Here is a 13407-nt window from a genome sequence, read left to right on the forward strand (position 1 = left end):
TGTCAATTATTTATTTATGCCTATTAAAATTAATTAATTTAGTGTATTAACTCTTGTTTTTGGATACAAATTGAATTACATTTATTATAATTCCTATCCAACTGTAAATGTGTAGAAGCCATTACCCCAACATTTTTAATATTAAATAAGTGCACTTATTTTTCGATAATGGTAAACATTAAAATTATAGTATGATATTATATATTTAATTACCTATATGGCTATAATAGTTATTCATGTATGATGTAATTATCATTTTATACAAATAATGGATTCATTCTATACATTTCAAATGCTAGTTTGTATATCAATAAAATACAGTCTTAAAGATGTATATTATTAACAATATTCATTATTTAGACTTTAAATAACTGTCTCTTTTAGACTTATTTTGGAACGTAAAAATAATATAATCTATTAAACATTAAAAACCGATATATTTCGATCTAACAAGTGATATCTAATAAACATTGACATGTTTGCTGGGATATATATAGGTATTCATTTTTTTAAGTTCAGGTGAAAACTATTAAATACATTAAACGAAGATTTATAAAAAATACTTCGTTGCATAATGAAAGTTGATGAACAGCGTAATAGTATTTAAATGTTATATTGATAATCATATTATTGTTATGTGAAATATGCCAAAATTGATATAGGTATAATTAATACGCTCAGAAATTCTGGAAACTCGCACAAACATATTGGCTCAGTTTATCACATTCGTTGTAAATAGTAAATGTTATAATAATGATATAATATATTTAAAATAAAACGTGACTGACTATAGCTGACTATTACCAGTGACCGATTATCTATACCTACGCATAACTCAAGCCACTAGATGGACCAGCTAAAATTTGGCGTAAGTACATCTGCCTTATATTAATATACCTAATATAATTATGACGTAGGCATCCGCCGAGAAAGGATTTTTGAAAATTCAACCACTAAAATGGTATAATTATAGAGGAAAAACAACATTTTGGCAAAGGGACAGCCGCGCCGTTATAGGGATGTCTAGTACTAGTATGTCATGTACTCATATATATCTAATGTATGTTTATCAAAATATCAAATATGAATACGGCGATAAATGGAAATATAAATATTGTGAGTTTTCAAGTATAATAATAATATAATATGATGACCGTATATTTTGAAGATATTTGATGAAAAATAATATTATAATATTTGATACAAATCGTTTTAAATAGGTTTTAATAATATTTGATTTCAAATAATTGGTGACCAAATATTTTGAAGATATTTGATGAAAAATAATATTATAATATTTGATACAAATCGTTTTGAAAAGGTTTTAGTAATATTTGATTTCAAATAATTGGTGACCAAATATTTTGAAGATATTTGATGAAAAATAATATTATAATATTTGATACAAATCGTTTTGAAAAGGTTTTAGTAATATTTGATTTCAAATAATTGGTGACCAAATATTTTGAAGATATTTGATGAAAAATAATATTATAATATATGATACAAATCGTTTTGAAAAGATTTTAATAATATTTGATTTCAAATATTTGGTGACCACATATTTTGAAGCTAATTCAACAATATTTGCATTCAAATATTTGACAGGACACCTTCTAAAAATATTTTGAAAATATTAATATATTCAATTATGTATACGTATACATACCTAGTTATTACACCTATATTTCATATTATATTATACAATAATTTATTATTTTAGTTGCTGTTATGCAGTACCTAAGCATATTTCTTTAATATTTTATAAATTGACTAGTAAATTATTCTATTTCCTATTTTATACATTTTAGGTTTCAAAAAACGCGGGAATTTATTGGACGAAACATGGCTAATATCTATTCAGGTGACCTCTCTCTTATCATCTAGGCTCTCTAGTTTTTCGTATACAATGATATTATATCATTGAATTCAAATTTAATACCATCCATTATACAGTGACCCACTTGTAACCTACTGTAGTGGAGCGACATCCACTTATCCACCTTTTTATTTCGCAATTATTAGGTATATTAATTTTCTCTGTAAATATATATATATATATTGTGTGTATACAAGTTATTTCAATTAAAATAAGGTCAAGTTGACTAATTTAATTGCATAAAAATAAAATTAAAAGGTATTAATAATTATGTGGATTGGATAATATTCGTATAACGTCCCCAACGGTTCAAATGATACATATTTTAGCCTTGAACTGTATGTGACTTAACTGAATGTTTAAAACATTTTAACATATTTATAACAGTATCCTATAATTTATAAAGTACATGGCTCAAGGTTCAAATCAATATCACAACTTTTGAGTGAATTATAGATTTTGATACTGACTGAGACATTAGTTTCTCCGTTATGCTCCGCATTCCCCTACGATTTAACAACAATTTCAATTGTATATTACAATGTCGTGAGAAATTATTTTTTTTAAATTTATTTTATTACTAATATAATTTACGATTACCTGTTATTGTGAACAGTTGTAAGAGGTATCTACCTATAATATTACCTATACATAATACATTTAAATAATTCCTAATTGTAGATGCATATCGGGGCGTGTTAAATAACTTAAATATAATGATGTGTAGTCGGTATCATGGTATTATACGTGGGTGGTACCTAATAGTAATATAGCAAAGACTGCAATATATTATATACTATATAACGTAAGGTATGACTCTCAGCCGTTGTCATTTTAACGAAAATATAAGTGAGAAGATGAGCGAAGGCATATTTTTCAGTGCACGCAGAGATAAGCTGGACTAGATGTATAATATTCGGAAAACATTTTCAATAAAGCACTTAAATTCACTTGAGGATATAATATTATGTGTAACTATTAAAAACAAAATCTTCAAACAGCTTAGGATATTTTAACCGGAACATGACTGAAACGATATTGTTGATAAAGACATCATGTCGATGCACTGGACTGGAAGTTTATGTAGAGGTTTTAGAAGAGTCTTTTAACTAAGACTAGGATCAACGACTCGTGTTATGGAGTATGTACGAGACGGGAATGGTGGACTTGATATTCTTGATGCATCAGAAGGCACAGGAAAATATTTCTGCTTAATTTGTGACTCACCGAAATTCGTATGAAGCTTTACATGTAATTTAATACATCACTATTATAATATTATAATGCTGGCTAAATAATATTTCTTATTAATTATTATCTTATAATCGGTAGAAGAAACTAACCTATTAAAACTATTTATTTCTAATTGATTTTTAACACGTTAACCGCCATATGCCCGCCGGCGGTCATACGGCAACGTTCAAATTCTATACTTTTATGTCCGCCGGCGCCCATAGTTGATCATTACTACCACGCCACATGACCCGCCGGCGACCATAAATTCATATTTGAACAAATGCTTATAATTTTTGTGGCGTTACGATAATGCATTTTTAAATAGTACTATGGCGTAGAGAAGAACATGACGATTCTAATGGTATAAAAAAACACAATATATTTTTAATTTTAACGATTATTTTGTTATAACAAACATATCATTTTCATAGTTAAATTTGGAAATAAATTGGTGCTTATGAAACATTGACACAACTAAAATACTGTCATTTTTTATAACTTGTTAATGTTTATTTTATTGTAAATAAATAAAATAATAATATTACAAAAGTATTTTAGTTATTATTAAAAAGTATTTAAAAATGTTTAAAAATAAATAATTGTTGCTTAGCTGATAAATTAAATACAATTAAATTTTAGTTTAAATAAAACATATGATTATATTATATAAAATAAAGATAATAATTTTATCTAATAATTAATTTACATGATTTTTATTAAAACAATCAATGCATGTATACATTTTACATGTTGAACAAAGCGTATTTACCTTTTTGGTTGCAAGTGCAGCTGACTTTGAACCTAAAACTGTGGTTTTATGTGAGTAACAGTGTAAGCATCTTTTTTGCTTTTGTGGTTTTAAAATCGGTTCATCATTTCGATTCTTTTTGCCTGTATCGATCATTTTAATACCATGTTTGGTAGACAACATTGCAACATCTCGTTTGTCGTGCCATTTCGCGACTACTACCCCATCTGTACTTTCTTTTCCAATTATTTGTCCTTTTTTCAATTTTGTTTTTAACACTTCAGGTAACTTAACACGATTTGTTCTCAATGTTCCTACCAGATGTGTGTTGTTCTTCAATAATTCACGAGCCAATGGCATGGATGTATAAAAGTTATCTGTAACTACAGTACGTCCTACATTTAAATAAGGTCTAATTAACTCCATTACAACTCTAAGTGCTAGACCTTTACCATCTACCTGATTTTTACCAGCATATACTTGTAAATCATGTGTATATCCATTTTTTTCACATATTTTAAATAGCTTTACTCCATATTTATGCGCCTTCCCGGGTATGTATTGCTTGAATTTCAATCGACCACGGAATGGAACCATTGACTCATCTATTGCTAAGTACTCATCTGGTTCCATGACATTTTGATAATTTTTTACAACACGTTCGAGCAAATCACGAACTTTATAGATACGATCATTGTCAGGGGTTTCCTCGTTATCCGCAAAATGCCAAAATCTTAAGAGTAATTCAAATCGATTTCGAGACATTATTTTAGGAGCAACATTATTTTTGTATCTAATTTTGGTACTCCAATAGCTTTCTAAACTCGGCATTTGAACTAAACCAAACCACAAGAGTAAGCCCATAAACTTTTCAATTTCATCGACGTTTGTTGGTGACCATTTAGAGAATCTACTGGACTTAGTTAGCCTGCTCTTTGAAAGAAACTGTTCAGCGTTACGATTAGTTTCTACTACCATAAGCTCAAAAATATCTGTACTACAGAATAACTTAAAATAATTTAAAGCTGAGGCATTATCAGGAATATCAATTTTGAAACCCGGAGTCTTATTGAAGATAAGTGGTTTTTGGTATGTTCCTGATACATCGAACCAAACGGTAGAAGATGTATTATGATTATTTTCAATATTGAAATCCTGATTATTCCCTATAATTTAAAATAATATGTCAACTATATTAAAATATTTGATTTAAAATTATGAATAAAAAATTCTGTGATAAAAAATATGTCCCAGCCCAAATAATAATTATAAACGTCCGTATTGTAAAATACAATAAAATAAAATAAAGTAAAAATAATAATTTAAATTTTAAAAAAATTAAAATAAAAATGAATAATAAATATTAAATAAAAATTAATAAAGTTTCATTACCTATATTAGTCGAATCTACTACTGAATTCTCTGATTCAGAAGGAAAATAATCACGATCAGCATCTGAATCGTCAATTTCACTAAAATCACTAAAATCACTCAATTCATCACAAAAAAGTTCGTTAACTATTTCATCATCATTAATGCAATCATTGATACGCTGCCTCTTTGGCCTGCTTGAGCTAGCCATTTTGATAACTTCATTTACAAAAAATTAAAACAAACACAATATGGAAAATAATAGTATGTTTGCCGTTTGGTCGCCGGCGGGCAAATGGCGTCAGAAGTAAAATCGTATTATCACCACGACACCACGCCACATGGTCGCCGGCGACCATACAAAGTTATAACACTGTTTAAAATTAGTACTTATCGCTGATAATTTTACTCTTGGAATCGATTTAATAGCTACACTAGAACCAAAGATATAAATACATACAAATTAGTAATAACTTGGGAAAACACACTTGGCGTATCAATAAACGACCGCCGTATGACCGCCGGCGGGCACACGGCGGCTAACGTGTTAATATATTGATTCAATTTTGTTCAAAAAACATTTAAATAATATGCCTCAGTTTTTACTTTCATGAATAACATTTATATTTTTCCGATTTCTGTTTTAATTTTTAATTTCTAAAGTTTTTCCAAAATTATTTCTTATTTTTCATAGTTTCTTTTATTTGTGAAAGATTAATATTGTTCTTTGTATTTTCAATACAAAACCATTCATCGTTATTTAGATCATCAACAATTAATGCGATTTTAAATAAACAAAGACTTTTATTTATCAGAACACAGATCCGAATTAGTTTTATGTACCTCAATGTTTCATAACTGTTAAACATTATGGAAAAGTTATTGAGTCCACGTCATAGTAAGAAATAATTTTGATATAAGTGTTGGTCAGCTCAGATAGGTTAAACTATGTACCTAAGCCATGTAACTAGTAAGTATCTAAGACAATTTTATATATTTTGTAAATATATGTATATACAGTAGGTACCTACTTCAGTAGATTCTTATTATGTTGACGTCAATATCTTCAATTTTTCGTAATATCGAACTCAATTGAAATCCTCTTTAAATAATGACTTTTATAATAAAACTAGATTAATCAACCTTTTTCATACATCGAAATTTTCTCTGTTTCCATTGATCTTCGATATAACAAGAGTTTATTGTAATAGATTTGCTTAAGTATTTTTAGTATTTATTATAGTAGTATAATCTATAAATGTTTCTTCATTTGCTAGGTATAAAATGAAAAATGTATCTTAATTGTATAAACAATTGTATAAATGTATGAATTTTAAATTTTAAATACCTGGTTCTTGTGATAATATAGAATATAGATGTACAGTAAGAAAGGATACACTGTTGAAATTGAAACTAATTTTTGTATATTAATGGCAGCCATTGATTGGTTACTCGGGCAGATCCGGTACAAGCATGCATCAAATTGTCGCGCTTATGATGGTTTCGAATAAAGAAACTACCTATATCATAAAAGTTATAACCTGCAAATGTATGTGTGTAGCTTATATGTAGGTACTCAAAAGCTACACAATTGAATTTGACAAAAATCTCAGAGATTGTTTTTAGATATGTCAGAAAAGTTAAGAGAGTAAGTAGTTAAACCCACATTAAAAATGAACCAAGTGCTAAATCCTATCCACGGCTTCCGGTTGCCCATTTAGGTAAAATTATTTCACAAAACTAGTGTACGCTGACGCCGATTTTTCCGTAACCTGAGGTACACTAAAACTGAAATATACTCAAACCAAGGTACACCTGTTTAGCGAACAGGTATACTATAACTATATAGGATTTGCCACAAAAAAAACTGCACACTGGCGAAGCCGAGATATTTAGCTAGACAGTATAATATCTAAGTAGTTAAGTACAATAGCTTTACATTTATTTGATAAATTAACGCTTAGAGAGATATTGATTACCTAACTGTGATTGTGACTGATGATAATTCAGTGACCAGAGGATTTCAGCAATCGAGTTGTAGATGGGAATGAAAATAAAATTATTCACGGTGCATCGTCCCCGTATTATTCGTATTGGGTAAAATTATGATTGTAGTACCTACCTATTATTTTATATTTTAATATATTGTTGTACCTTCACGTGTCACCACGTCTTCATTTGCCTGTCAAATACATCACAGACTATCGTCGGTTGGTATCACACACACAAACACATTACAATATACACATTAATGACTTTTACTGAATTATTCGTTTTGTATTATTTAAATATTATTGTTGTGTTTATGATTATTTTTTATTTTTTTTTTTATGCAGTAGTGTACAAGTCCATTAAACAGTGTGAATCACTCTGATATACACTTAAATTCAACACAAGTAAGTATCTAAGCTGAGAATGGAAGAATGCCGTGCTGTAACAAAATTAAAAATTATAATTAAGACCAATTCAATATGTCATTGGATATTTATTTTATATTTATATTATATGTTTTATTGATAATTGATATTAAAGATGCATGTAAGTTGTACGCGAGAAGTACAGTTTTCGCTATACCAATCTTTATAACCAATTAATTACTATTATAGTCGATCGGCGGGGCGATTGTAAACGCTCCCGATTTTAATGACCTGTAAATCCTCCCGGGTTTACTCCAATGCTACCTGACTGGAAAATGTAATCCCTCCCGAGACTGCTTCAGTACTACCTGACGGGAGCATGAAAACTTTCCCGGATCTACTTCAGTACTGCTAAAATTCATTTAAAAAAAGGTTGGCAAGTGGGTGAAGCTATTCTCTACTGTAGGTTACAAGTGGGTCACTGTAATGGATTGTATTAAATTTGAGTTCAGTGATCAAGCCCGGATTAAGGGGAGGGGGGCAAGGGGGACATGGTCCAGGGTCCCATTGATTTTGGGGGCCCATCTTTATCCCCAAAATATATTTTTTTAACGCGTCCAATAGTTTTCAAAAAAAAAATTATTTAACTCTTGTAATTTTGAAAATTGCCTGTTAAAAATAAAGAAACACCCGTCTTTTTTTATTTTAACGAAACTCTATATCATCGATGAATAATTGTTAAAAAAAACCTGCATACAATGACATAGGATACACTCTGTATGTTTTTTGTATAGTAAAAAATTATACAATAATATAAAGTCGTTAATATGTAATGATACAATTATTTTGACGTTAAATTTGAAAGGGGGCCCACTAAGTGTATGGTGTCCCGGGGCCCAATTGATCCTTAATCTGGGCTTGTCAATAATGATATAATATCGTTGTATATAAGAAAAACGATTCTGAGCGAAGACGGCCTACGATATTACATTTGATGATATAATTGTGAACAAAGTAATTTATATATAACCTATTTACGTGGAACCTTGTTTAAAAGTTCAATCCTTTAGCTATAAAAGTTGAACATTTTATACATTTTTGACTACAAAATAATTATTACATTTTAAATTTGATAAATTTTGTCAAAAATCGAACTTTAAATGCTCATAAAAAAAATTGTGCCTTTGTATTTTTAATATTTTTTAACTGCTATTTAGGCAATATATCAGGAGAGTCTTGTATCTCAGAATCTAAAAGTAAATTGTCAACCTAAATCTAAAACCTTAATTTTTGTCAGTGCGACGGCTATTTTATATCCAATAATTGGTTTTCTAATGAATTTAAATGACTTGTGCATGTGCGTGCATGCGACCATAAACCAGATAAGAAATAACAATGAAGTGTAAATTGATGCAGGTCGCGAGTGATGGTTGGGGAGTATACACACACTAATGATCATTTACTACACACCCAAAGACGATCAGTAATCGCAGGAACGAAATAATTGCCTAACACAACTCCTTAAAAATGACACATTTGCAGGGGCCTTAAATTTGAATTCAATGATAAACTAAACTTTTAAATGCTATAAGAACAATTTATGTGTGATTTAAGACTTTGAATTAAATGTTCAAACTTTTATCCGAGCCTAAAATATTTAGAGTATTTTACTTTTCCATGCCCACTGTACTGGAACTTTTAGTTTTCAATGTTTTCATTGTAACTGACAAATGTGTAAGAATAATATATTATAATAGGTAAATGATTTATATTACCGGATTTATATTACTCGTGATAAAAAAGATCATAATATAATATACCTATTGTCCTATTCACGGACTATATCTAATTATTATTATAGGAACAATGGATTTATTATTAATCAAATCTTGGACATTGATGACGGTAGCGGCAATCGCTATGTCGTTTTACGGTGATGTTGGTAGCACTCCACTCACTGATGCCCTTCAAAATAAATTGTTCTGTGATAATATGATAATATTAAATATTATCAACCGTGATAAGCGTATTTACTACTATTTCCATCCACAGATATCTATTATATAGAATATATATGTGTTTCCATCACGAGTGTATTTTCGTGATTTCAATTGATCAAAGTGAATATTATATACATACATATTCCGCTTATCGTTCGGAACGCATAACATATGTTCGGGTTATCACGACCGGATTCATATTTCGTACGTAGAAAAAACTAAAAAGATCCGTCGAAAACTCGAAAACGGTATCGTATTCTTCTTGATCGGATCTTCTGTCACTCAAACTACTGTACCTTCGATCCTTCATTGCGGACGCGCGATCATCTCTTACCTACGCCAACCGAACCATCAGCCACCATGTCGTTATTCAGGTACACGTATTACGATACTCCGGACGGTAAGGACCTCATAAAAAAACTATTCTACACCAACAAACAAGTGTCCATCATTGGGTTTGGACTGGCGACATCAGAAATCATCCTGGTCAGCAAACCTTTTGGATATCTGAACACTGCGTACAGGTAATAATTATTGCTTTTGACATTGCTACAATGCATTCGTTTTTGCCAACGACAGCATGTATCTTAAGATTGCACAACGATTGATTTTCAGATATGGCCAGTTGATGGGACCAATGTTTGCCGCCACCTCGACGTTCTGCTTGGTGACGCACATTGCCACCAACGTACGTGGAAAAGATGACATGGTGAACTATGCCATTGGCGGTTTCTCCACCGGCATACTGACGGGATTACTTATAAATCAAAAAATGGTTGGTTTTTGGATGGCAGTTTCGTTAGCATGTATTGGTGCAGCTAAGAAGCATTCAAAGCTTAACAATTACGAATTCTACCCCACTTATCCTAAAACTCGTAAACCCATACACGGAGATTTCAGAACACCATACAATAATTGGACTTTATATGAAAACCGACCAAAAGGATGGATAGCTGCTGAAGAACGACAGGAATAAATAAGAATATACCAACAGCAGTTTGTAATAATGAATAAGTATGTGAGTTTACAATTTATTTAGTTTTAATACATTACACATAATATGTTTTGTTTGTTATATAGTGTTTGATTTGAATTACAAATACATATTTATAAAACATAATTTTGTTTTTTGCATTAGACAGTTGTTTTTTTTCAAAAATAGTTGTATTAAATACATAATACCTAAGTATAAATAAAAATATTTCAAGATGATTTTATAAAAAAAAATTTGTAAAAAAACAACAATTATTTATTTAAAATTGATCTTTGACTTATTTTAGTTTACTTTAAAATTAATGTAACTAAATATTTTTAAACTTCTCTATCATGGATATTAAAATAAAATGGACTTCTAAAATAGTTCAAAAATCGTTTTAAATTTTTGTTCATTTTTTGTATGGACCTTATATTTTCTAATTTGGTTTATTAAATATTTATTTCTTTCTTAAATAGATACTCATACCTAGAGCTCTAACATAATTTATTAATGGGTCTATGTGGTAGTGCAATCAGAATTTTTTCAATGCGGGAGAGTGGTCCATACCTTATGTCATCTGCCGAATGTTGCAAAATATTCTTCTTGGTTATATTATTATTTTTGTTATCATAATATGATTTATAAACTATCCATAACATTTTTATTTGTTGATAATATAGCCATATTATTATATTCTAGATTAAATAATATGTGTTATCAACACTTAAAAATAAAATGAACTGATCGGTGATCATTACCAAATTTAAAAACATGACTAAAAAATATTTTTTACTTATTAATTAATTTTAATCGAGTGGTGGTTATAACAATGCTTGAAATAGAGGTGAAACAAATAATATTTAAGAATCCTTCCAAAAATCCAAAACTCTGTGCACATTAAATAATGTATTATGGTGTTTAAAAATGTAGTATTACTTACTTTTAATTCTTAATATAAATATATGGTAGAGGTACATCTATTATTTTGGACACAAAATATTAACAATAAACAATTTTAAAAAGCCGATAAGTGGATGTCGCTCTGCTGTACAGTAGGTTACAAGTGGGTCATTGTATAATGGATTGTATTAAACTTTAATTCAATGATATAATATCATTGTATAAGAAAACGATTCTTAGCGGAGACAGTTTGTTAGTCTGGAATTTTATATTGTTATTATTTATTATAGTCTAAGTTGAATTAATATTATAATATTATTATTTTTTATTCGTTTCTATGATGATAAAAAAAAGCGTTAGAAATTAAAATCCCGTTTTTAGCGGTTTTTCATAATTTGTTGGTGGTTTATCCCTATGGCATTAAATAACTATTGAGAAAATCGAAAAATTACCTCTCCAAAGTACCATCTTGATTCTTGATTCAGTTTGCTAAAAGATACTATATGATGAAATCGAAATACTCCTTTTGTTAGAAATTTTGTATATAGGATAACAAAAATAAATAAATAAATAAATGCCATTGTAAAACCACTAACTTCCTCGCTCCGCTCAGAATCTAAACTTTTTATAAAAGCATACTGATTAAATTTAGGTTCAACAGTAATTTATTTTATTCAAATAATTAATTTTAAGAAATCTTTAAAAAAATAAAAATATGAAATTCTTAAATAATAATTAGAACCTACCTATTATTATATTCCTATTTAAAAACTAAATTTGAAATGAATTAGCAAAGCTACTAGTTATTTATTAAATCATTAAAGAAATTAAAAAAATTACCTTGAGAATACCTATAGACGATTAAAAGAGTAAACATTATCATAATTTAATGGTATGGATAATGCAACATTTTATACTCTTTGAAGAATACACTTTGCATAGTGAATATAAGATGTAATGTTTAACCTCGTGTTTAACTATATAACGTGTAACGATTCTATAATACTAGGCTGTGGGTTCTGATAGAACGCTGTGGTCATATACTGAAATAGATGAGATAGGATGGTTTGTTTCTCAATTAAAATTCATGATGTTTAGTTTTATAATATTATCAGTAGTCATGGACACCACTTAGCCTGTGCATCAACATGTCATTTCCCATTCCGAAGTCAGAATCTATAATAACTTTATTACAACAAATTTTTAAATTTGACCTTTTAATAACAATTATTATTATACTTTTCTTGAATAAAAAATTATTTGCTTTATTACTTTTTCTATAATGTTCATAAACTTACATCAAAATTTATCAAGACCAACTGCCATACCCTGTATTAAATAAAACAAATGGTATGACCATTGATTTTTGAGTAAAAGTGCAGAAATTATTGTTAAATTTAAATTAGTATATTTTTAAACAACAATATTATTGTTATTAGAATCAAAAGCATCACCTTGAAATCACATTCAAATTGTATTTATTTTAGTTATTTTCTATTGGGCAGTGGACACAATGATGAACAATATCCATAATAATATTAATAATAATAGGTACCTATGAAAAATTGTTTGTCTTATAAACATTTTGAGTTTTTACTATTATTTTTATCTGCCACCTTTTAAATATTATATTAAACTTGGGTTAAAAATATATAAGTAACTATTTTTATAACACACAGTACACACAATTGTATTAACTAACAATTATTGAATATTACACAATAATATAGACTATTATATAAACATTAAAGTACCCATGTGGCCATGTAGTACTTAATACTACACAATATTTTATTTCATATATTGTGTTAACAATCTCTTAGAAAACTTTCTGATTTAGATAAGTTATATCAGTTATATAGATGTATTATTAGTTATAGGCTAAGCTAACCATGACAAAATTCCTATTAACTTATACAAAGAATATAATTAAGGCTAGC

The 13407-nt window shown here is 28.7% G+C and overlaps 2 protein-coding genes across 2 annotated transcripts; one reads left to right on the forward strand and one right to left on the reverse strand.

The window, feature by feature from the left end:
- Positions 1–2984: 2984 nt before the first annotated feature.
- Positions 2985–5445, reverse strand: LOC132949127 (piggyBac transposable element-derived protein 4-like). The gene is made up of 3 exons (XM_061019909.1): positions 5256–5445; positions 3885–5029; positions 2985–3122 (listed from the first exon to the last, which is right to left on the reverse strand). Exons 1-3 carry the CDS (start codon positions 5443–5445, stop codon positions 2985–2987), a joined length of 1473 nt encoding a protein of 490 aa, XP_060875892.1.
- Positions 5446–9653: 4208 nt separating this feature from the next.
- LOC132949546 (uncharacterized) lies at positions 9654–10711 on the forward strand. The gene is made up of 2 exons (XM_061020489.1): positions 9654–10115; positions 10207–10711. The coding sequence occupies exons 1-2, from the start codon at positions 9952–9954 to the stop codon at positions 10565–10567; spliced, it is 525 nt and encodes a 174-aa protein (XP_060876472.1). The 5' UTR covers positions 9654–9951; the 3' UTR covers positions 10568–10711.
- The last annotated feature ends 2696 nt before the right edge of the window (positions 10712–13407 follow it).

The sequence above is a fragment of the Metopolophium dirhodum genome, chromosome 7 (genome assembly GCF_019925205.1).
Source record: "Metopolophium dirhodum isolate CAU chromosome 7, ASM1992520v1, whole genome shotgun sequence".
Classification (NCBI taxonomy): Eukaryota; Metazoa; Arthropoda; class Insecta; order Hemiptera; family Aphididae; genus Metopolophium; species Metopolophium dirhodum.

Bases quoted from the DNA above. Each gene is read 5' to 3' on its own strand.
- LOC132949127 (XM_061019909.1), bottom strand. From the start codon at position 5,445: ATGGCTAGCTCAAGCAGGCCAAAGAGGCAGCGTATCAATGATTGCATT. The intron at 5,030-5,255 runs GTAATGAAACTT...TTTAAATTATAG, and splicing joins AGTAGATTCGACTAATATAG to GGAATAATCAGGATTTCAAT. The intron at 3,123-3,884 runs GTAAATACGCTT...TTACATGTAAAG, and splicing joins CTGCACTTGCAACCAAAAAG to CTTCATACGAATTTCGGTGA.
- LOC132949546 (XM_061020489.1), top strand. From the start codon at position 9,952: ATGTCGTTATTCAGGTACACGTATTACGATACTCCGGACGGTAAGGAC. The intron at 10,116-10,206 runs GTAATAATTATT...ATTGATTTTCAG, and splicing joins TATCTGAACACTGCGTACAG to ATATGGCCAGTTGATGGGAC.